We start from the raw sequence: 24,881 nt of genomic DNA, 5'->3' as shown, positions 1-24,881 counted from the left end.
AAAGACTGCTTCCTTCATAGACTCTTTCATGATTTTCTCTCTTGAGCTAAAACTATATTCTCCACTTTTCTCTGAAAGCACCTATAACATTTTACTTTATGTTATTTGGGCCCATCTCTTGAGGCCAGGTGATGTCCTACTATGTATTTTTAATCTCTCTCAGAGTCTGCCATGGTGCCTCATATATAATAGATAAGGATCAAATGCTTCTTCAGTTCAACAAAACTAAGCCTGTGCCAGAAGACAGGTGAAAGAATCAGTCACATATGGAATGAAAATAAATGTATCAATATCCTACATTAATTATAAATTCCCAATGCATAAATAACTAGTGCTTCAGAATGTATGTTGTATGTGATTGTACTAATTATGTGCTAATCATATGCTAACATACTAATTATCAGTAATAAGGCTGTTGCAAGATTTATCCTTTCTTTTAGAAAGTAAGACAAAAATATCTGGCTATTGGACATCTCTAGAATTTCTATAAATTTACTGTGATTTCGTTTTGAAATAGAACTTGAGGTAAAAATTGGTAGGTGAAAATTCTATATATTGCAAAGGAGATTTTGCATTTTTCTAATAAACTACAATGGCATTTCCCTACAATGTTCTCAGGTTCAATACTGTAGATTGGAACTTCACATCTCAGTGAAGTTCATCTGGTACTTTTGGACACCAAAGCTCAGTGGTAAGGTCTACAGACAAAAATCCCATTTATATAAACACTATCCTCTAGTTGTTTGCTCTTCTTTGTAGGACTCTTGCAAATGTGACTGAGAATGCCTTCACGGGTTCTTGGATTTTAAAGCAGAAGTATTTTTTTTTCTCTCCATGATGTTCTTTTATGTGCATGACTGGAGCTGAGGCCTATCCACCCCTCAACTTAGACAGTAACTTAGAAGTAGATCAGCAGCAAGCAAGGGGACAGATCTCCACTGGTGCCATATGACAACCCCATGTTAAAAACTTGTTGCTAAGAAGTTAAAAGATCCTCAGACACGAGAGTATGTAAAGAAACAACTGCTGAATAAAACATTAAATAGTATCACCCGACAGCAAAGCGGAGCCCCAGATACAAGTAAGGACTATACAATTGTAGATTTACCAAGAAATTTAGTGGTAGACCACTTTCCTTCCAAACCAGCAAGGATACAAGACCCTATTGTTTGGGTTCTGCCTGCTGAGCAGGCCTGGGAGTGGTTCATGCCCAGTGAGCTGGATTCATGGAACTGGGAAACTGACTCTACCAGCACAGAAAAAGTGCAGTGATGCCTACCACTTGCAAGATAGCATGAGGACAGGCTTTGAAGAATAGTTCCTGCATGGTAGGACTCTCAGAATGGAGCAAAGGGGACACATCAAAACATCTAGCTGGATTCCTTTGCTCATAACTACTTTCTTCCAGGACCCAAGGTTGACTACTGGATACCAGAGATCACAAAGAAATGTAGTGGAATTTGTTCCATACCTGAAGTGCCTGAATCAGTTCTCATGCTCCTGCAAAAATAAACAGCACATTTCAAAATTTTGCCAGTGTAACCACAAATATTTAGAAAAGAATTACTAAGTAGGAGGTAACTGGCCTTTCCTAAATGCTTTGTAGGTGGTAATGAAACATGTGTAGCAAGCTAGGGTATTACATTATTAACACATATTAGAGTAAAATTACCTAAAATTCTGTCAACATGCAAACTATCCAACCTGTAAAAGCCATAAAAGTGAATAGTATATACTGACACATAATCTATTTTTATTTTCTCTATCACCTGTCACTCGGTGAGGCTGTGGGCATCCCTATCCTGCTGCCTCTCCAGCGTTGGAAAACTCATTTGGGGCTGAGGCAGAGAGAAGCTAATCGCTGCTGCTCAGGGGCTTCCATAGAGTCTTTTGTGTTGGGAATATAGGCCCTCATAGAGACATGGGAGAAATTCTGGAATAGATGGATGCCTGGGGTTAGAAGGTGCCCACTTCTTCTGGCTTCATCACAATCTCTATGGCCCTGATGGAGGTGACAGCGCTTGGGAATCTGCAGGCAAATGACATGCTCAAGTATTTGCCTAAGTTAGTACTTGGTTAGTTTACTTAGCTTACTGGATAAAATAGAAAACTATCTGTCAGGTGTTCAGACCATTTCACTTTCGGAAATGCCTTTGGATAACTAAGCTTTTGGATGTCTTTGGACAAAGAAGTATTCTGCATTCCTGATTTTAAAATTAATAACAATAATTAAAATACTTGTTTTCTTAACCTCATTAGCATGCTAAAACAAATTTTCATCAAATCTTTGTTTCTTGGCTACATTTTCAATAAATATTTTGGAAGCATGGCTGTTTGAGTAAAAAAAAAAAAGCATTTGGGAAGAATAATTACCCTCAGATAATAGCTTCCCAGATAAATGTATAAAGACATAATTATGATCCATTTTAAGAGGTCTGGCAAATACATCCAGTTGGAGGTCTACAATGGATCTTTCTGAAATAAAGGTAAATTAGTCATTTCCTAAGGCATTTGCAAATAAATTCTCCTGTAGCCTTCACCAAATAGGTCGGTGATTTAAATAAAGGTTGAGCTTAATGATAAAAGTTTTTGAGACTGAGAAATATTAAGTAAATGTACTTTAAAAAATTGGTGCAAAATTAAAATGAAGCCTGATATTATCCTCTTTAAAACAAAGGAAAGAGTCACAGTAGCAATATTGTCAAGGTATAAGAAGGAATAGAAATAGAAATGCTCTATAAAGTAAATCCTAAGGTAATGTTATAGAAGTCTCCATAGTCTTTCATTCATCCAGATTGAAACTGCTCAGTTTACATATTAAAACTAATACATCTGAGGGCAAAATATTCAACAAGCTCATCATTTAATTTTTTTTTCATTTTCCCAAAGTACGCAGTTATAAAAATGTCACTGAAATCCATGGTCTTGGAGATGAAAACTAGATAGAACTTACTTATCACTTTCAGTGTCTTGACTTAATTTTATAAATGTCTGAGGAATAAACTGAATTCTATTCTGTTCTAGGATATTACACCTTTCATTCATAATGAACATTCCCAAATTAGGCTCTGGATAGTAATTATGTTCCAGATGCAAATAGGCAATAAAAAAAGAACCCATACTTGATTAAATTGGGGTTAAGAGGATTACTTGGAACCCACATTTGTTTTTTGCTTTGTTTTTCTTTCTTTGTCCCCAGTACAGTCAGCAGAGAGAGGAAGCTGAGAGACTGAAAGGCAGAACCTTGAAGAAATTGGGATTTGTTAACCTTCATGATCCTTTTTATCTGTAAAATTCTATGATTTTTGCCATTTATATAGGGATTCATTTTCTCATTGTTTCTAATAGTGATCATAATAGTTAAACAAATCTTTGCGCCTACAGAACATTTTACATCCTAAAAATTTAAGTTATCCTTATACTTTTTAATATTTTAGTTTTATTTATTTATTTTTTAGTTTTTTTATGTTTAAAAAAAATTTTTTTTCAACGTTTATTTATTTTTGGGACAGAGAGAGACTGAGCATGAACGGGGGAGGGGCAGAGAGAGAGGGAGACACAGAATCGGAAACAGGCTCCAGGCTCTGAGCCATCAGCCCAGAGCCTGACGCGGGGCTGGAACTCACGGACCACGAGATCGTGACCTGGCTGAAGTCGGACGCTTAACTGACTGCGCCACCCAGGTGCCCCAGTTTTTTTATGTTTTGAGAGAAAGAGGGAGAGAGTAGAGGAGGGGCAGAGAGAGAGAGAGAGAGAGACGGGGGGGGGGGGGAGAGAGAGAGAGAGAGAGAGAGAGAGAGAGAGAGAGGGAGAGAGAATCCCAAGCAGGCTCTGCACTGTCAGCACAGAGCCAGATGATTTCAAGATGTGTGGTTCTCCTAAGGATCACCCTTATTCCTTTGCTTTCCTTGACCCCTCCTTGGCCAGGAAAAAAGGTTAAAAAGAAAGCCAGCTTTGAGTAATCAATCCTCAGTTGCTTAAGATATTTTTGAGTAAAGGTTTTTGGTGTTGTGCTTTTTTGAGCCAGAATAGCCAAATTTCTTTTATCTACACTATTGGAAATGAAATGAATTATTAGTGATAATAATGACCATTTACTGGGCATCTAATGTGTCCCGAGATCGTTCCATACTTTTATTGCTCTATTTCTAAGAACGCTGCAACACACTCAGGTGCATTTACTGTTTCCATTCCGTTCCACTCCTTTAAGGAGTCCTCAGGATGTACTTATATTTGACTTCACCATGCTTTCTGTCATTCACTGTAGCAGTAGATTAAAATTACATAAGAAACACGAACAAGTCTTGATCCCTTGCAGAAGAATGTCTGAACTCTATCCAGGACAAATGGCCTGATGCTTGTTTTTGAGAAGATTCCAAGGAGAAAGATTCTACGACCTCCAGAAATTAGTTCCGTTGTTTATTAATATCTAATCAGTAATATGCATTAATGCTTTTTTTATAGATTGGTTGATTGTCTGCTATATTGTTTTACTACATAATAAAGTTTTCTTTGTAAACTGTTTAGTTAAAATAATTTTCAGTTTAAATCCACTTTTTAAAATTTAGCCTTTAAATATGGACTTCCTCATATGCTGAAGATGGTAATTGTCACCTATTCCCATTTTCTTCCTCAATTTAAATAGCCTTGATTTCTTTCCTGCATTAAAAAATATTTAAGTTTTGTGCCCCCCCCCACCCGGGTTCAGTTTTTGGATAGTATAGTAGAAAGATTACTTCAGAGGTATAGAATCATCTTTCTACTGTATTCAATGTAAGTCAAAGCTATGTTAGATTTATGTTCAGTCTAATCTAGAATCTGAATCCTCCCTTCCATCTCTCCCTTTCTCTCTTCCTTCCTCCCTACCTTTCCTCCCTCTTTTAATCTATTCTCTTTTTTTTTTTTTTTGAGTAATTACCAAGCGCCTGGCATTGTGAAGTTTTTAATATCAGCTTATTTAATCCCTGTAACAACTACATGGTTAGTGTTATTTTCATTTTACAGATAAGGAAACTGAGACCTGAAAAAACTAATTTAACTTGCCCTAGAGGAGGCAGAATTTGAACCCAGGGTTGTCTGACTGCAAAGGTCATTGTCTAGCTGCTGTGTCTTCCAATTAATGCATCCTAGCATCAGTTTTGATTTTTAAATTATACATGTAATTAATTGTACAATAAAAGTTTAATGGAAACATCTATCAAAAGCTACAACAAATATTAATTCCTTTAATCACCAACTATGTCCAAACACTGTGGTTTCTTAATCATTCTGTCTGCAGAAATAAAATACCGTTGTATATACATTTTTCAGAATTTCACACTTCCAGTTTGCAGTTCCTTATAGTCATATAGGTCTTTTTATTGAAATTTTCTGATTCTTTTCCTAATGGGGATCTGCTGTTTCACTAAATTAACATACTATTTCCTGGTTAGCTATTTTTCTGCCAGGGGTTGTTTGGATTGCTTTCAGGTTTTAATTACAAAACAGTATGTTCAATTAAATTATTTTCTGTTTCAAATTACTTCTTTGCCACATGTTCCTTTAAGTCAAGGGGTATAACTATTTGTAGTGTGAATTGCCAAATCACTCTGTAGAAAGTTCCCACCATTTACAGTGTCCCCATCAATATTAGATGTAGTTAACATCTAATCAAAAGCCAAATGGTAAATGCTTAACTTGTATTTCTTTAATTATTAGTGAGATTGATCCCTCACTAAGTGTTTATTTGTCTTCTGGAGTAAATTTTCTATTCATAACTTTAAACCATTTGTTAATTGGATCCTTCACAAATTTCCATCAGCTACTTATATATATGGAAGGTAAAACCTTTATAGATTATTTATTATTATTCTTTTTCCATTGTATTGTTATGTATTTATTAAAATGATTTTTTTGGCAGATATTTATAATTGTTTTGCAATCAATCAACCTGAACTCTATTCTTTCAGAGCCCCACCTTGCTTTCAGATCTCTGTCCTTCCTCAGAGAAGCTTCTAGACCACTATAAGATATCCTTCCTCCTCCTCAAATCACCCTCTATTCTGTTATCCTATTTTTGTTTTGAGGTTTATTTTTGAAGCTTTTTTTTAATGTTTATTTTTGAGAGAGAGAGAGAGAGAGCACGCACATGCACATGCAAGTGGCATAGGAGCAGAGAGAGGACCAAGGATCCAAAGTGGGCTCGGTGCTGATAGCAGCAAACCAATGTGGGGCTCAACCTCACGGACCGTGAGATTATGACTTGACAGAAATCAGAAGCTCAGCCGACTGAACCATCCAGGTACCCCGTTTTATTTTGTTTTTTAATGTTTATTTATTTATTTTGAGAGAGAGCATGAGTGGGGGAGGGGCAGAGAGAGAGAGGAAGAGAGAGAATCTCAAGCAGGCTCCCAGCTGTCAGCACAGGGACTCAGTCTCACAAACCGTAAGATTATGACCTGAGCTGAGATCAAGAGTCATACACTTAACCTGACTGAGCCACCCAGGCACCCCTCTATTTTTGTATTTATCACAGCACATTCCAGCTGGCATAATGTATTTTATTTGTGTATTATCTAGATCCACTAGAATGAAACATCCTATAACTTATATTCACAGCTATATCCCCAGTTCCTAGCACAAAGAAAGTGCTCAGTAAATATTTTTGAAAGAATGAACCAAACTTTGCCATTGAAAATTTCTTCTGTTGCTTCAAAGGAAAAGAAGTGATGTTTCTTATGCAATTGAGGCAATTTCAACTGTTCCATTTTATTCTAGCTTATTTTAGTTTTAAAATATTTTATTCTTTTGGAGTACCTGGGGGCCCAGTCAGTCGAGCGTCCAACTTCAGCTCAGATCATGATCTCACAGTTGGTGAGTTTGAGCCCCCAGAGCCTGGAGCCTGCTTCGGATTCTGTGTCTCCGTCTCTCTCTGCCCCTCCCCTGCTCACTCTCTCTCTCTATCAAAAATAAATATTAAAATTAAAAAAAAATATTTTACTCTTTTCCCATCTGAAAATTTTTTTCTGGTACAGCATAAATCTCTGACATTTTGTAGAGTTTTGCTTTTTTTCATGTTTTTTTTTTTGAACCTCTATCAGTTTGACTCAGTTTTATTGTCTTAATGTCTATATCCTAAACTTTCTGATGGCCATTTAATTATAATACGGCTTAAGATTTTATACAACTGAGTCCCTCGATATATTCCAGCCCCAAGTTTCCTTGAGATTCTTACTCTTCTCTTTTCCACATACTTTTTATATTATAATTTCTATGAGATATCCTATTGAGATAATTGGTATTATATTAAATTTATAAATTAATTTAGGCTTTGTCATCTTTGTTGTCTTAAATATACCTACCCAGATAGAAAGCTTATTTTTCCTTATTGAAGTGTCTTTGGTTTCTGCCACTAGAGTTTCGTAATTCCATGTATACAGGTCTCTTATCACTCTCACTAAATATTTAATTTTTATTGCTGCTTTTGAAAAATACATTCTCTTTTGTCAACGTATTTTTGGTTTGTTAATAAAAATCATGAAACAAATGATATTTTGTGAGTTTATCTTCTAATCTGTGACTATCCTAAAGTTGTTTACAAACTAATATTTTTGATGATTGTCAAGTTTTCTAAATATAAATTTCCATTTGCAAAGAGTGATTTTTAAAAATCTCATATTAATCATATTTCTTTGTCCTATTGCAATTGCTAGACTCCCTTAAATTATATTACATAGAAATGTTAATAAGGAACATCTTTAATTTATTGTAAGTTTTAAGTAGAACACTTCTATAATTTTTCATTAAAAACAATTTCTTCATTAAATTTCTTGGGGCACCTGGTGGCTTAGTTGGTTAAGCATCCAACTTCAGCTCAGATCACGATCTTGCGGGTTCCTCAGTTCGAGCCCCGCTCTGTGCTGACAGCTTGGAGCCTGGAACCTGCTTCAGATTCTGTCTCCCTTTCTATCTGCCCCTCCCCAGCTTGCACTCTGCCTCTCTCTATCTCTCTCCCTCCCTCTCTCTCTCTCTCTCTCTAAAAATTAAACATTAAAAAAAAAAAACCCACAATGCTGTCTCTGGTTGGGAATAATTATTAAAAAAAATTTTTTTTTAATGTTTATTTTTTGAGACAATGCGAGAGACAGAGTGCAAGCAGCGGAGGGGCAGACAGAGGGAGACACAGGATCCTAAGCGGGCCCCAGGCTCTGAGCTGTCAGCACAGAGCCGGATGCGGGGCTCAAACTCACCGACAGTGAGATTGTGACCTGAGCCAAAGTCGGACGCTTAACCGACTAAGCCACCTAGGCGCCCCTGCTCTTCCTTTAAATAATGATTTAGATTTCCTTAATTTCATGTTAAGCGCTTGCTACATTTTGCCCGCTAAGATTCTATGAATTTAACATTTAATGTCTTAAGTAGGGATTAATCTAGAATTTTATTTCTGGTCAGTCTTTATAATCCAAACAAATTATTTGCTTCAAAAAATTAGGAGAACATAACATAATTTTTCTATATTTAAAAGAGAACTTTACATTAAATAGAGATAATTCTTAGAGTATCTAAAACCCTGTCCAGTAAAAGTCACAACTATGTTTTTCTCTTTCATGGGAGCTCCTGGATGACGTTGTTCTATGTTCTCAAGTTGTGACTGTGCCAGTTTTGCCTCTTTGTATTTTTGTTAAAGTCATTTATTTAACTTAGGGTTTCAAAGCTATTAAAGAAAAGCTGTATGTAATATTTCTCAATAACATTTTACTATTGTTCTTGTTAGTTGATGATGACCTCTAAATTTCTAATTTTATTATTTAAAAAAAGTTGTCCAATGGTTTGCCTGTTTTGTCATTCTTTTTTTTTTAATTTTTTTTCAACGTTTATTTATTTTGGGACAGAGAGAGACAGAGCATGAACGGGGAAGGGGCAGAGAGAGAGGGAGACACAGAATCGGAAACAGGCTCCAGGCTCTGAGCCATCAGCCCAGAGCCTGATGCGGGGCTCGAACTCACGGACCGCGAGATCGTGACCTGGCTGAAGTCCGACGCTTAACCGACTGCGCCACCCAGGCGCCCCCTGTTTGTCATTCTTTTTGAAGAACCAGCCAAACCCTGTGGAACCTCACGTTACTAATAATTTTTCTCGTTTATTTATTTATTTTTGGTTTGTTTTTGTTTTCCCTTGTTCCTTTTTTATATTAAAAAAAAATTTAGACAGGGGCACCTGGGTGGCTCAGTCACTTGAGTGTGTCCAACCCTTGACTCAGGTCACAATCTCCAAGTTCGTGGGTTCAAGCCCCACATCAGGCTTTGCACTGACAGTGCAAAGTCTGCTTGGGATTCTGTCTCCCTCTCTCCCTGCCCCTCCCCTGCTTGTTCCCTATCTCTCTCTCAAGATAAAAACAAACAAACAAAGAAGAATTTAGACATAGTTCATTACATTCCCTATTTTAAGTCTTGCTATTGTAAGCATTTAGACCTCTGTGTTTTTCTTTGGTTTCTTTTTAGTAGTTACTCTGAAATGATTGGATTAACTTTTTTTTTTTTCAACGTTTATTTATTTTTGGGACAGAGAGAGACAGAGCATGAACAGGGGAGGGGCAGAGAGAGAGGGAGACACAGAATCGGAAACAGGCTCCAGGCTCTGAGCCATCAGCCCAGAGCCTGACGCGGGGCTCGAACTCACAGACCACGAGATCGTGACCTGGCTGAAGTCGGACGCTTAACCGACTGCACCACCCAGGCGCCCAGGATTAACTTTTATCTTTAGAATACATTAGTGCTCCTTCACATTCAGCTTGTAACTGTGTATTAAAATTATGAAAATATTTTTTTTTCAGATTATTAACTTATTAGTTGGAAATGTACAAAAGCATGAGAAATACATAGAGGAGAAAATAGAAGTATAAAGATGAAAGAAAGAGCTCCCATAGTCTAACTCCAAACTGTGGACACTGATTCTATCCTGTATTCTTCAGCCACACACAGTTGATACCAGATAGACTCAAATGTGAACTGAAGGGTGTGAGAAGTTGATAGGGAAATAATAATTCGACAAGGTTAAACTGAATGTGGATAATTTAGTTTTTTAAAAAATTTTATCTACTTTAAAAAATTTTTTTATACATTTATTTATTTTTATTTTTGAGAGACAGAGAGAGAGAGAGAGAGAGAGAGAGCACAAGTGGGGGATGGGCAGAGAGGGAAGGAGACACAGAATCCAAAGGAGGTTCCAGGCTCTGAGCTGTCAGCACAGGGCCCAATGCAGGGCTCAAACTCACAAACCGCGAGATCATGACCCAAGCCGAAGTCAGAAGCTCAACCGACTGAGCCACCCAGGCGCCCCTAAATTTTTATTTATTTTTGAGAGAGAGAGAGAGAGAGAGAGAGAGAGAGTATGAGCAAGGGAGGGCCAAAGAGAGAGGGAGACACCGAATCCGAAGCAGGCTCCAGGCTCTGAGCTGTCAGCACAGAGCCCATTGTGGGCCTTGAACTCACAAGCCGTGAGATCATGACCTGAGCCGAAGTTGGATGCTTAACTGACTGAGCTACCCAGGCTCAGTGGATAATTCAGAGTTAACGATGGCATCATTCAATTACATTGTATTTACAGCTGAGACTGTTCAGTAGCAAGGGCCAGAGTTGTGGGGACCTTAAAGCACACACTCACATTACTTCACATCTTAGCATCCCTGACATTTCCCTGCCTCACATACCTGGATTCCTCAGCATTGAGAGCCGTGTTGCTAAAATCAGTTGTCCTTATTTCAGATGTTCTAGTAATGCTCATCCTTTTGAATGAATTTATGTCACTTTCTTCTGGAGTCAAAGTAGAATGAAAACATCGTTCACCTTCGAAAGTCAGTGTTACATTTGAGATGGTGACATGTTTTGAGGATTCTTTGCATTCATTCTTAATTTTTGTATCTCGTAGACACCCAGGCTTCAGAATGTTTTCCATTTTTTCCTTTGAAAATAATAAACAGCAGCAAATCAGGTAACAGAACGGTGTCACACAGAAATAGATGATTTCTGGAGCATATCTAATACAGTAATCATGTCATTCGTATTAACTGAGTGCCCTCGAGTGCCTGGGCGCAGTAATGAGGGAATGACGCTTGGTGTTGTGTGGCCACTGAAGAGGCCAGGCGGGCATCGGAGGCTTCTAGTGTGGGACCTGACACAGCCCATTCAGAAGCTCATGTGGTCAGGCACACCGCTGTCACCTCGCACGAGAAAACTAGTATTTAATTACAGCATTTCCTCTTTCTGAATTGTCAGGGCATGGAAGGTTGTCTAGAAATGCCTTGCCACCTGCTCTCCAATCTAATGCTGCTCTTTATTTAAGAGCATTTACCAGGTGACATGAGTTGGGAGGTTCACGATAAGACAAAAGCATTTATTTCTCAAAAGACTTAGAACCAATACCTAGAACTAATACTATAAAATCTCTCCTGTTGTCTTGATTTCTTGGTTTCTATGAATGCATCACCCCTCCTCACCACTCACTGTCTTCCTCAGAATCTGTCTCGGGCCTCAGAGGAATTGGTCAGTGGGTCCTAAGGACTCTGTCTGTCTGACATCCCTCATACCTGCACCCTCCTCCTCCCATCAGCACCGCCTAGTCCATCGCCTCTCCTAACTTCCCTCGAAAATAATACAATACTCTTTTTCCTTAAAGAAAACACGTTTTTTCCGTAACACATACTTACTGTAGAATATTTAGAAAATCCTGGAAGATATAAAGTGAAAGGGAGAATATTATTGTCTGCTTAAGGCCACTGGCCAGAAATAACTACTCCTATGGCACATGTCATTTAGTCTTTGTGCCCATTTATTTATTTTGTGTCTTCTTTGTGATAACATTTCAGTTCTATATCCTAATGATTTTATTAAAAGCATTCTCCTCATGTCATTAAAAATTGTGTAAAACTGCTTGAATTTTTTTGAATTAAAAATTATTTCTATTGTAGGAAACAGAAAATTCAGAAAAGTGTAAAGAGGAAAATATTAATCCCAGAATCTAGAAATAAACTGCTGTTAACAGTATGACTTTCTCACCTTCTATTGTTTGTGAGCATGAAATGTATTTTCATGTAATAGGAATCATACTCACTTTTCACTCAACTTTTCCCAATCATGAAAATTTCTGCAAGAAAAATTTTTCCAACAATTTTAATAACTACAGAGTAGTCATTCATTTAATAGATATTTACTGACTGTCTATGGTCTTGCCTGATACTATCATTGCTCCTGAAAAAAATAAAGAAGGCACCTGTCCTTTGTAGATTTACATTAGTTTAGCAATTCCCCTGTGGTGGATATTTAGGTTACTTTCAAATTTTCGTTATTTCATTTTTACCAACATGGTATAGATATAGTATAATTAACATCTTTACAGCTAAATCCTCATTCTTATTTCTGATTAATTCCTTAAGAAAGATTCCTAGAAATGGAGTCACTGAATCAAAGAGTATAAACATTTTTAGGTTCTTGATTCATAATGATTTCAAGAAAGTTTGGGCCAATTCTCATCCCTACCACAAACCTATAAGAATTCCAAGTTGATCACATCTTTACTAACACTGACTATTTTTCTTCTTCTTTAAAAAAATTTTTTTTAATGTTTATTTATTTTTGAGAGAGACAGAGAGGCAGAGAGTGAGAGGGGAGGGGCAGAAAGAGAGGGAGACACAGAATCAAAGCAGGCTCCAGGCTCCCAGCTGTCAGCACAGAGCCTGACACGGGGCTCGAACTCACGGACTGCGAGATCATGACCTGAGCCAAAGTTGGATGCTTAACTGACTGAGCCACCCAGTGCCCCTATTTTTATTCTTTTAATTAACAGTTTTATAGGTTATTTTTCCCCCAAGTTTGCATTCCTTTGATTACTAGTGAGGTTAAATTTTCTCCACGATATTTATTGCAGTTGCTTCTTCTGTAAAATATTTATCCTTGCCCTTTATGACTTTTCTCTTGTGGGCCCCATGGAGATTTTCCTCAGTAGTCCTCAAACTTCTCTCTTTATCTACATTCCATGTTACCGTCAGGTTAACCTTTCTAAAAACACAGCTCCTTCACTCCCTCACACAGAGGTTTTTTACAGTTAAAGTTTGCCCAAAGAGCAAAGTCCACGCTTCTTAATTTGGCATTCAAGGTTTGCAGACAACTTTCGAATCCTATATCCCAATATTTTCTGTATATATTATGCTCCAGCCAAACTGAACTAACTGTTCTTGGATATGGCTCTGTGGTTTTTCACTTTCTGGCTTTTTCTAAAGCAACTCACTTCTTTTGGTATTTTATTTTTCTATTTCCACCCTCACTTTTACCCACTGAAATTTCACCCCATCCTTCAATGTAGTGTGTACTTTTATATACATTTAAACTTTAAAATAGCCCTTACATATCAGTATCCTCGCTTTGGAGATGAGGAAACTGAGGCTCACACAGCTTCAGTGGATTGGTCAAACTGATACGCAGCAGGGTAAGTTTCCAACCCAAGTCTTCTGACCCTGGTCCCAAAGTTCTTTCCATCCCACCACAGCTTTCTGATACTGGGTTAAATCTGATGGTAAGCATGGTCACGCCTCTTTCAGGATATGTCTTACAACTCCTTTATACTGGGGCTCAGGGATACTATCTCATTAAAATTACTCAGAGCACATTTCACAGCATTTTGATAATCAATGTCAAGGAGCTAACCAAGAAGGGCGATCTTGGTTATCACTCCTGTTCTTGATTATTAAGAATGAGTCTTCCATGTCACATACCTTTTCCTCTTGCTTGGCCCTTAGTATGTCATCGTTTTCAAACACCACTGTAACCTCCGAGTTGTTTGGGACATCACAGACATCCGTGACTTCTGTGACTTCTGTGACAATTTTTATATCTGGGGCCTCTGTGACCTCATTTTCTGGAACATCTGTGATGTCTGTGACATCGGTGACATCTGTGAATTCTGAGAAATCAATGCTTTCTATGGCATGTACAGGGTCTGAACATGTGTACATGTGCAGGGTCTGTATGGCTGCAAATGCTGCAATATCCATGATGTCCACTGAACCTGTGATATCTGTGCTATTGGTGATTTCCGAGAGGCTTGAGACTTCTGACAGTTTGGAAGCTTTGGCTTTCTCCTGATTCAAGAGGGAGATGAGTTCCACCCATTGACAAAATAGGGTGTCCTGTTTACATGCAGGGGCACAGAGCTGCAGGTAGTAGGCTCGACCACTGACCAGCTTTACTTTGAGGCGCATAGTCTCAGCATCGTGCACAGAAAGAGTCACAAACTGTAGAGGAAGAAACCTGCAAACAAACACAAATGTCATCTGGAGGCCTGATTGGAAACCTGTCAAAAGGCCTTTCCTTTTATGTTGCATAGCAGTTGTGACAGTGAGGTTCAGGGAAACAGGCTTGGCTCCCAGATGGGCCTGGGTTGGGGCAGGCACAAGGTTGAACAGTACCTTCTTGTGGCCACCATGTTCCCAGGTCTGGTCCTTAGCTTTTGAGGCTCAAAACTTTGATTTTTAGTACATGTAACCAGGCTCCTGAGGGCCATCTCGCTCAAAGCATACTCCTAAGACTCTGATGAGCTTAAAAAATCAGAGTATCAACTATTTATCTTGAGAAGTTGTCCTACTTAGTTAATCCTGGAAAGCTGAGAGAGAAGTTCAGTGATTGCTCTAGGTCATACAGCAAGTTAGTGGCTTGAGACAAGACTAGAGCTAATCCTTTTTTTTTTTTTTTAATTATTTATTTTTGGGAGAGTGCAAGTTGGGGAGGGGCAGAGAGAGTGGGACAGAGGATCCAAAGTTCTGCACTGACAGCAGCAAGGCCGATGAGGACCTGGAAGTCACGATCTGCAAGCTCATGACCTGAGCCGAAGTTGGACGCTCAACAGACTGAGCCACACAGGTGCCCCAAGACCAGAGCTAATTCTGATGGAGGCTGAGATGCTGGGGAAAGAAGGACATGCCCTAGAGAGGCAGTTTATTATGAATCTTCAGTTCCTGTTACTTAGGTTTAGTTTTTAAAAATTAACTACCTGTTTGACTGCCAGCTTGTCATAAGCTATTTTCCCAGACTTTGAGGACACGACTCTATCATTTGTCACACAGTGCAAGTGAGATGCTCCCTTGGAGCAAATATCATTGGTGTTTCTATTTTCAGTTTCTCAGGGGTAAAGCATGTTTTCTGAGAGATCCTTAACCTCTTCCCTTTGTAACTCACCTGGTGAGCACCAGGTTCTCTGGAGAAGGAGATGTCAGGAGCCTTTGAAATAGGGGTTCTGTATTTTTCTGGGCTTCAGGTGTCAGATGTGCCAGAAGCATCACATTGGGGGTCTTGTGGGTGCTACTGGAAGAGCAGATGCCTACAGTCACCCAGTTGGCTCGGTTGTGAAGGTAAATGGACTCACCTCTCCTATTAACCTAAGGTAGAGAACAGGAAGAGAAGTTTTGTGATAAAGTATATGGCCCCAACAACCTGGCTTACCTGAGCAGTGCAGAAAATAATGGAGAAATGAACCATGATGCATTTGTTCAATCACTTGTTGATGTGAATTCTTAGAAATATCACAGTGTGGGATGCCTAGGTAGCTCAGTTGGTTGAGCGTCCAACTTCAGCTCAGGTCATGATCTTGTGGTTCATGAGTTCGAGCCCCACATCAGGCTCTGCTGACAGCTCAGAGCTTGGAACCTGCTTCAGACTCTGTGTTTCCCTCTCTCTCTGCCCCTTCCCTGCTCATGTTCTGTCTCTCTGTCTCTCAAAAATGAATAAACATTAAAACATTTTTTCAAAATAAAAGAAATATCACAGTGAATGGACGGACACAGTCCCTGGGCCATGGGGGTTCTGTCAGGGAAGATGAACATTAAGCAAACATGTCACTAATCATTATTGCAAGAAGTATTCCCAAGTACAAGGTCAGGGTGCTGTGCTGTGAAGCATATAACAGGAGACTTGATTTAAGAGGAGATGTAGGCAGTGATGTGCTCGTAAATGTGTAACAACTGTCTCTTGGAAGATATGCACATGATAATTACATATTTTACTGCTATAAAAGATGAGTAGCACAATTTACAAACAATGATATTTACAATTTTCTTCATTTTAAATTCAATATAGTCAATTGATTCTCACACAAGTCTTCACTGACCTTTGCCAAATTTTTATATCCATAACCTCAAGAGCATAAATAATAGTAAAATGTAGTAAAATAATAGGAATGATGAGGTTTGAGTATATAAGTTTATACAATCTAATTTTTAATAATGGCTGTGTTAAACAGTAGACCTGCAAACTTCCAGAACACTTAGCTGCTCCAGCACACCCTGGACATAGGGACAGAGAAATCTCCCAGAGGAAGAAACCTCTCGCTGAGACCTGAACAATATGAGATAAACTGGCTGGACAGGAGAACTTTCCAGGCAGAGGAATAGCATGTGCAAAAATCCCCAAATCAAAGAATCTTGTCCAGTAAAAATCTCTGCCAGTTGGAAGATGAGAAGACTGAAAAGTGGCTAGACAGGGATATGAAGGAAGCCAAAGAGGGGCAACACTTGGTTTCTCAGCTGTACATTCTCAAAAAAAACAAAAACAAACAAACAAAAAAACAATCACTTAAAAACAGATATACTCAGAAAAAGGTTGTAGCCCACACTATGGACCTACCCAAAGCCATGCCTGATTAACAGCATTCAGAATTCATCCAGTATTTGCCCCTCAGGGATGGTGCTCCAGCTCTGGGGTTAAATACTGATAAACCTAAACTGGTCATGGTGATTTCATCCCCTTGCCAATGCTTGCTTTCAGCAGGGGCATGTGACCCCCTCCTGGCCAGTGAGACACAACGGGGGCCTCCTGGTGGCTCTGGGAACAGTTTCTCAGCCCTCACAGAAAGTTGCTAGGATGAGAGCATTTCATCTGTTTCTGGCAGCTGTCACCATCCTGTTTGCATGTAATGTCCTGAGGGGAGCCAACCTGAGGGTAATAGAGCAAAAGGAGAGGACCAGGGTCCTCGATGACTCCATGCAAGGGAGCTGTGCTCTTTTACTTTGAGATCATTGTTCTTTTTTGTTTAAACTTGAGGCATAACCTGTGGCAACTTGCTGCCAAAGACATACTAACCTTGAGAGGTTGTGTACGTCGAAGGGAATAACTTACCCAGTTATGATATGGGGTGTGTCTGGTCTACAGGGTGCTAACTACCTCTCCCAGTGTTCATTAGAGCTTGCAAAAGGTTATTGGAAAAGGGTGCAGGAGGAAGTGAGCTCTTGGTTTTGGGTGTAGATTCCCGTGGTTCATCGCTTACATACAATACCCAGTGCTCATCCCAACCAAAATTCATTTTAATACTCAGTCATGTCATACATTCTATTCTTTAAAATGTCTTCTAAATCTAAGAAAGGAGCCATCTGAATGCTTTCCTGTGGTGGGATGTTTGAATTCATTGTAATTCCTTCATGTCATTTTGGGAAGACATGATAGAATGACAATTATGGTAGAGTTAGAACAGAATTCCCGGGTGAGAGTTTGCTGGGAAAAATTGAGGTGAATTTTCCTTTAACATTATAATTATTTTAGGTTGGTTAAAGTTCCAAAACTATTCCCTTTAACTGTCTCATGCAGTCCTTTATCACATTTAAAATAATTCTCCTCCCAATCTTTTCAGTTTCTTTGAGAAAATTAATTACTGAAGTTACTGGAACTTAATTCAGGGCTCAAATATGATTTACCTGGAGAAAATTGCTCTCTAATATGGGAGGAGATACAAAAGGGGCATACTCTCCTCCATCCAACATATTTTGAAGATCTCCTGCATCTTGGAAGGGTGGGACGGAGATGGCATCTTGCTTATTGATCCTTGTGGTAGAGTTCCTATTGTTCTTCTTCATGGTGCTTACTCACAAACATCAGAGAGTCGAGGGGATGGGAATACAATGAACAGATACAGAGAAAATTTAATATGATGAAGTTGCCTCACTTACTTATTAATTCAACAAATTTTATCAACATCTATGATATGCCAGTCACTGCTTTGGGCATTGGTGATACATCTGAACATGATTGAGAAGATCCCTGTCCCCATGCAGCTTACACTCTATAGGAAGAATAAGCAACTTAAAAAAAAAAAAAAAAAAAAAAAGGATACTGGATGATTAGAGCTCTCAAGACTCTAGAAAAGATCCATGTAACAGAAAATGCCTGGGGAATGGGGCTGGCAACACTTATTTATTTGGGCAGTTAGGAAAGGGAAAGAACCTCTCTAGGAGGCCTTGAAACACACACACCACATCCCCCAAACCATTATGTTCTGTCTTCCTAATTAATAGTACCACTGCTCCTGCCATCATGAAGAGTTCTCAAATCCTTTTTTGTGAGAACTGTATCAAAACTACACTACACTGAGAACGTCTTTTCCTGACCATACACCCTTGACTGATCCTTAGCTCTTGGATGAGGATTTCTAACCAATGACTGTTGTCTATCTCCTCTGGTCTCTCGTTCTGGCTCTCTCCCCAGAAACTGCTTCAACAAAGAAAAATGGCTATACATCATTGGATTTTGCCTCTTATCTACCAGAAATGACAGAATTCCAGGAAGGGAACATGGTCTCAGAATGTAATTCTGTTCATATTTTCAAAAGATCACCCTTCCCTTTTCACAAGTTCCCTGCCAGTTAGAGGAAGTTTCCTTAACCAGCAAGCTGTTTATATGTTCTGCCTCAGGTGTATAGTTCCACCTCAGTCCTTCCTCAAAGACTCTTTTTTTCCCTTTTGCTCAGGTGAAGGGGTAAGTAGTGAACGTGTCTTGCTGCTGTCCCAGCCAGGGCCATGGGATGCAGACACCACTGCTACATGACATCCCATTAAGCATATGAGTGTGGGCATGGGAATTCCCCATCAGATCTTCTGCTGGTGGCAACTCAATGCCTCCCTTCAACACATCTGTACATGAACATGGGGAAAGTAAAAAGAGTCTGGAAAAGCAAAGAAGTAAAACAGTCTAGAGTGAAGCCAAAATGGAAAAAGAATGAGAAAGAAAGAAAGAGCATTAAGGGGATAAAAATGGGAAAGAGATAAAACCACCACCACCACCACCATCTAAAACAGAGAGGATGGGAACTAAGTCCCCATACCAGGATTCAAACCCTCATAGTCTGACTGGTGGAGCTTATGCCACTGTCCATGGTTCAATTTTGCCTTGAGTGCTTGGAAAGCAAGGACTTGGCAAGAGTTGGCAAGGGTGAGAGGGGTCAGGATAGGTCAGGACAGATGGAAAAGAAGAAAAAGAGGGAGCACCAAAGAATACAGAAGACATCCTTCTTCCTGTTCCCTTTTATTCCTGAACAATTTTGTCTTCAATCCATTAGCTGGGACAAAGAGAGGCAGGAATCTGTACTTGGGGGAGTGGGGAGCCTTGGCTCAGAACCCAAAGAAGGCAAGAACACCTCTGTTGTCAGGATAAGGGGAGTACAGTGTAACAAATCAGAGCCTAGCAGGGTGAGGAGGGTGTCTGAGCAGGAGAGAGGATGGTAGAGGAGGAGGGTAATTGGTTATATACAGGGGAACTGGTCAAATAAAATAGGAAAACTTGAGAATCTATACTGATATAAATAAATGAATAAATTAAAAGTTTGGTGAGGAACAGAAATTTACATAGCTCAAAATACTTACTAATTTTCAAGGAGGAAAAAGTAACTTTACATTGAAGAAGCCGTGCAGACACCATCAGAGTGGAGTGGTGAATGAACAACATCAGTAACGGGACAAATCAAAATGGTGCATCATCTTATAGGATGCAATGAGGGCACAGAGCATTCCCTTGTGATATTCCTCCCAAAGATGCATGACCCAAATCCAACCATTAGGAAATATCAGACAGAGCCAGTTAGAGGGATATTTGACAAAATAATTGGCCTGTGATCTTAAAAAATATCAATGCAAGTCAAAGTCAAAGAAAAGACTAAGAAACTTTTTCAGACTGAAGGAGACTAAAGAAACATGATAACTAAATGCAATCGTGATTCTGAACTGGCTAAGCAGCCTATTATTGGGACAACTGGTAAAATTTGAATGGGGTCTCAGGATTAGATGATGGTAATATGCAACATTCATGTTCTGATTTTGATGGTTAAATTTTGGCTCTGGAGGAGAATACCCTTGCTGGTAAGAAACACAAACTAAAGTATTTGGAGGTAATAGGGCATCAAGTTGGCAAATTACTCTTAAAAGATTCAGGAAAAAAAAGACCTTTGTAGTGTACTTGCAATATTTCTGTATATTTGTGATGTTTTAAAGATATTAATGGAAATAATACTACAAGGAAAGAGGAAGTAAAAGGTATAGAGAAGAGGATGGGGGTGTAAAAGAAGATCTAGAGAAGATGGACAGGTTCTGAGGGTTAGAGTGCAAAAAGGCTTTATTTAGCCACGGTTTCTTAGAAAAGACCTTTGCAACAACAGTGGAAGAATCCTTATAGTGATTGGATGGTAGGAAAAAAGCACCTAAAGTCTCATTGTCTTCTACGTTTTCGTCTCCTTCATGACTTACCCAACAGCACAAGGCATTTATACCATCATCACTTTGTTGAAAGACAGTGAAACTGCCTTAACAGAGACAGAGGATACAGCAAGTGATCAAAACATCAACTGGATTCTTTGGGGCCTAAATATATGGGGGATCTTCTGGAAAATGACAAGAAATCATTACAAAAGAGCATTTTTGGATGAAAGCAAGGTATAATGGAGGAAAGAAGACAAAGGTCAGCAACCCTTTGGGTCAGGGTGACAAGCAAAATCACAGCAGTTGTTCACCCTCCATTTTCAAGAACAGCTGTGATTTCTTACACTTATCTTTCTCAGCTCAAACTCTCTCTTCATGTTCTCCCTCTTGAGTTCATGTGTCTCCCTCTTGAGATCTAGAAAAGTAGCATTCTTGGTCCACTGAGTTTCCAGAAGAGGAAAAGAGGCAAAGACAGCTTGGAAAGGAGAGGAAAGGAGACAGAATGGAGAGAGAAAGGGAAGGAGAGCGTGTGACGATGTAGAGCTTAATATGGTCTCATTAGTATGCATCAACATATCTCACCTTAACTCAGGGCCAAGCCACAATCCTCTCTCCAAGATGAAGGTTTTAACTCATTTCAGTCTGGGCTTCCTCCTTTTCATGGTGAAGTCTTTTGTGAAGGAAACAAAAATAGAAAATAAAGTGCATACAAAGGAGGAAAATTTCAGTACAAATCCTTACTTTTCTTTCATACCTGAGAGGTCCATGCCTTAAAAAGAGTTTTCCTAACGAAGCAAGGTGGGTGAAGTGCTCAGAGGGCTGCTGTTTATATCTGAGCTGAGCTGTTGTCAATGATTCTAATCATGGTCTTTTGGTGAGTGGAACCAGACAGTCACAAGTTCATAGCTCATGGTTGACCTGAAATTGCCAAATGGTAAAATCCTGGGCTCTTAAAGCAAGTAAGATATTTGATAATGTGACAAAGGAAGTAATATAGACTCAAATAACTATTGTACAATGGAGGGTCATAAGAAACCTGAGTTATTTTCTTCCCATAAAAAGCCAGAGTAGCCTATATTACTAACTTTCCAGCTCACTATTTTGTCACTTGTGTATCGTTCTCCATATTGTGCTTGCAGTCACTACAGACAATACTTTTTTCTCTCTGTAAAATTCTGATTTAAATAACCCCTTTAGGAATACCTGGACAAGGTAAACCACAACCATAATAACTACAGAACTCAATGCCATAGGCCAGTGTGGAAATTGGTATAACTGGGACTGTAAAGGATTCTGGAGTCAGACACATCCACGTTCATACTCGGGCTCTGTCGCCTACTTTTGTGGCCTTGGGCATGTTACTTAACATCTCTGAGCTCAAATTTCTCATCTATAAAATGATGATAAAACTACTTAACTCAATAGAGTGATGTATAGGAAACACTGAACACCATGGCTGTCACATAGTGAGCACCTGAGAGCTTATATTGGTCTACTGACACCTGCCCCTCTGTCAAAAAGTATAATTTACTCAGCATTTGCTGCCCTGGGTTCCCTCTTGCTCACTTATAGTTCCATATTTCCCAAGTTTCATTCATTCTAAGAAACATTTTTCCTCAGTTTAACTCTGAAATGGAATGTTCCTTGTGATCACTCAGCTGGTGGTGGTGGGGGAGAATTGCATGGTGGTTGTTATTTGGCTACACATGTGCAAATTTAATTATGGTTATTCATGTTAAATTATGTACATTTATTGTACTACATGGGTTGCATTTAATTGTCATTTAAAATGTGTTTCTAAATCAAAAGATACTTTGGGACAAATGAAAATGAAAACACAATAGTCCAAAATCTTTGAAATTTTGCAAAAACTGATCTAAGAGGGAAGATTGTATAGGTCTACTTCAAGAAGCAAGAAAAATCTCAAATAAACAACCTAACCCTACATTTACAGCTAGAAAAAGAACAACAAACAAAGCCAAAGCCAATAGAAGGAAGGAAATAATAAGTATTAGAGCAGAAATAAATGAAATAGAGACTAAAAAATCAATAGAACAATGAAGCCAGAAGCTGGTTCTTGGGAAAGGTCAACAAAGTTGATAAAAATTTAGTCAGACTCATCAAGAAAAAAAAAAAGAGAGAAGACTCAAATAAAATCAGAGATGGAGGAGAAAGAATAACTAACAGCACAGAAATACAAAATATTATAACAGAATATTATGAAAAATTGTATGCCAACAAATTGGAAAATCTAGAAGAAAAAGTTAAGTTCCTAGAAACGTATCATCTTCCCTAACTGAATCCTAAAGCAATAGAGGAATAGACCAATTACTAGCAATGAAATTGAATCAGTAATCAAAAAAGTCCCAACAAAGTTCAGGGCCAAATGTCTTCACAGGCAAATTCCACCAAACATTTAAAGGAGAGTTAAAATGTATTCTTCTCAAGCTTACCCAAAAAATAGAAAAGGAAGGAAAACTTTCAAATTCATTTTATGAGGCCAGCATCACCCTGAAAACCAACCACAGATACTACAAAAAAGAATAAAGCTACAGGCCAATACCTCAGATGAACATAGATACAAAAATCCTTAACAAAATATTAGTAAACCAAATCCAACAACACATTAAAATTATTCACCATGATCAAATGGTATTTATTCCCAGGATGTAAGTGTTGTTCAATATTCACAAATCAATCAGTGTGATACATCACATCAGTAAGAGAAAGGATAAAAACCATATGATCATTTCAAAAGATGCAGAAATAGCATTTGACAAAGTACAACATCCATTCATGATAAAAACCCTCAACAAAGTACGTTTAGAAGGAACATACCTCAGCATAATGAAGGCGATATATGAAGAACCCCAGTTAATTTCATAATTAATGGTGAAAAACTGAGAGCTTTTCCTTTAAGATCAGGAACAAGACAAGGATGTCCACTGTTACCACTTTTATTCAACATAATACTGAAAGTCCTTCCCACAGCAATCAGACAAGAAAAAGAAATAAAAAGCATCCACATTGGTAAGGAAGAAGTAAAATTTTCACTACTTGCAGATGACATGAGACTATAAATACAAAACTCTAAAGACTCCAAAAACTACTCCCAAACTCCAAAAACTACCAGACCTGATAAATGAATTCAGTAAAGTTGAAGGGTACAGACAGAAGTCTGTTGCATTTCTATACACTAATAATGAAGTAACAGAAAGAATTTAAGAGAACAATCCCATTTATAATTGCACCAAAAAGAATAAAATACTGAGGTAAACTTAACCCAAGAGGTGAAAGATTTGTTCTCTGAAAAGTATAAAATGGATGAAAGAAACTGAAGATGACACAATCAAATGGAAAGGCATTCCCCGCTCATGGATTGGAAGAATGAATATTGATAAAATGTCCACAATGTCCAAAGCAATCTACATATTTAATGCAATCCCTATCAAGACACCAATATTTTTCACAGAACTGGAATAATCCTAAAATTTGTGTGGAAGCACAAAAGACCCCAAATAGCCAAGACAACGTTGAAAAGGAACAAAGCTGGAGGCAATACATCCCGGATTTCAAGATACACTGCAAAGCTAGTAGTAATTGAAATAGTATGGTACTGGCACAAAAATAGACACATAGATCAATGAAACAGAACTGAGAGTCCAGAAATAAACCCACACTTTTATGGTCAATTAATCTACAATATACAGTGGGAAAAAGATAGTCTCTTTAACAAATGGTATGAGGAAAACTGGATACTACATGTAAAAGAATGAATCTGGACTACATCTTTATGCCATGTACAAAAATAAACTCAAAATAGATTAAAAACCTAAATGTGAACCTGAAACTATAAAATTACTTTAAAAAATAGGAAGTAATTTCTTTGACATCAGCTGTAGAAATATTTTTCCAGATATGTCTCCTCTGGCAAGGGAAACAAAAGCAAAGTTAAACTATCAGGACTACACCAAAACACAAAGCAAAAAACAAACAAACAAAAACAAAAATAAAAACAAACACAAACCCAAACCAACCCCCTCCCTCCCCGCCCCAAATCAACAAAACAAGGCAACCTGCTGAATGGAAGAATTTATTTGCAAATCATATATCCAATAAGATGTTAATACCTAAAATATTTAAAGAATTTATACACCTCAACGCACTCACACACAAAAAACCCAATTAAAAAATGGGCAAAGGACTTGAATAAACGTTTTTCCAAAGACATTCAGATGGCCAACAAACACGTGAAAAGATGCTCAACATCAGTAATCATCAGAGAAATATAAATTAAAACTATAAGGAGATATAAGTGTACATGTGTCAAAATGGCTAAAATAAAAAAGACAAGAAATAACAAGTGTTGGTGAGGATATGGAGAAAAAGGAACCCACATGCA

General features: G+C 38.3%; 1 protein-coding gene across 10 annotated transcripts in view; it reads right to left on the bottom strand.

The window, feature by feature from the left end:
• GARIN2 (golgi associated RAB2 interactor family member 2) overlaps positions 1 to 24,881 on the bottom strand; it is a 35,636-nt gene that overhangs the window by 4,054 nt on the left and 6,701 nt on the right. For 3 of the 10 annotated variants that reach the window (XR_008299475.1, XR_008299471.1, XM_053224585.1), the window contains exons 2-7: positions 21,062 to 21,149; positions 17,711 to 17,873; positions 15,204 to 15,403; positions 13,745 to 14,279; positions 10,688 to 10,938; positions 1,472 to 1,500 (exon numbers count right to left, since the gene is read on the bottom strand). Coding sequence is in view for 3 of the 10 variants with exons in the window: in XM_053224585.1 (XP_053080560.1) it covers positions 1,472 to 1,500; positions 10,688 to 10,938; positions 13,745 to 14,279; positions 15,204 to 15,403; positions 17,711 to 17,869 (1,174 nt within the window). In the remaining 7 variants the exon portion in view is untranslated. Of the gene's footprint in view, positions 1 to 196; positions 232 to 1,471; positions 1,501 to 10,687; positions 10,939 to 13,744; positions 14,280 to 15,203; positions 15,404 to 17,710; positions 17,878 to 21,061; positions 21,150 to 21,233; positions 21,398 to 24,881 lie in introns of those variants that run through there. The other 7 variants (XR_008299473.1, XR_008299472.1, XM_053224586.1 and 4 more) reach the window with 7 other exon arrangements.

This window comes from Acinonyx jubatus, chromosome B3, assembly GCF_027475565.1.
Source record: "Acinonyx jubatus isolate Ajub_Pintada_27869175 chromosome B3, VMU_Ajub_asm_v1.0, whole genome shotgun sequence".
Taxonomy (NCBI): Eukaryota; Metazoa; Chordata; class Mammalia; order Carnivora; family Felidae; genus Acinonyx; species Acinonyx jubatus.
This window is presented reverse-complemented; position numbering and strand designations above follow the sequence as displayed.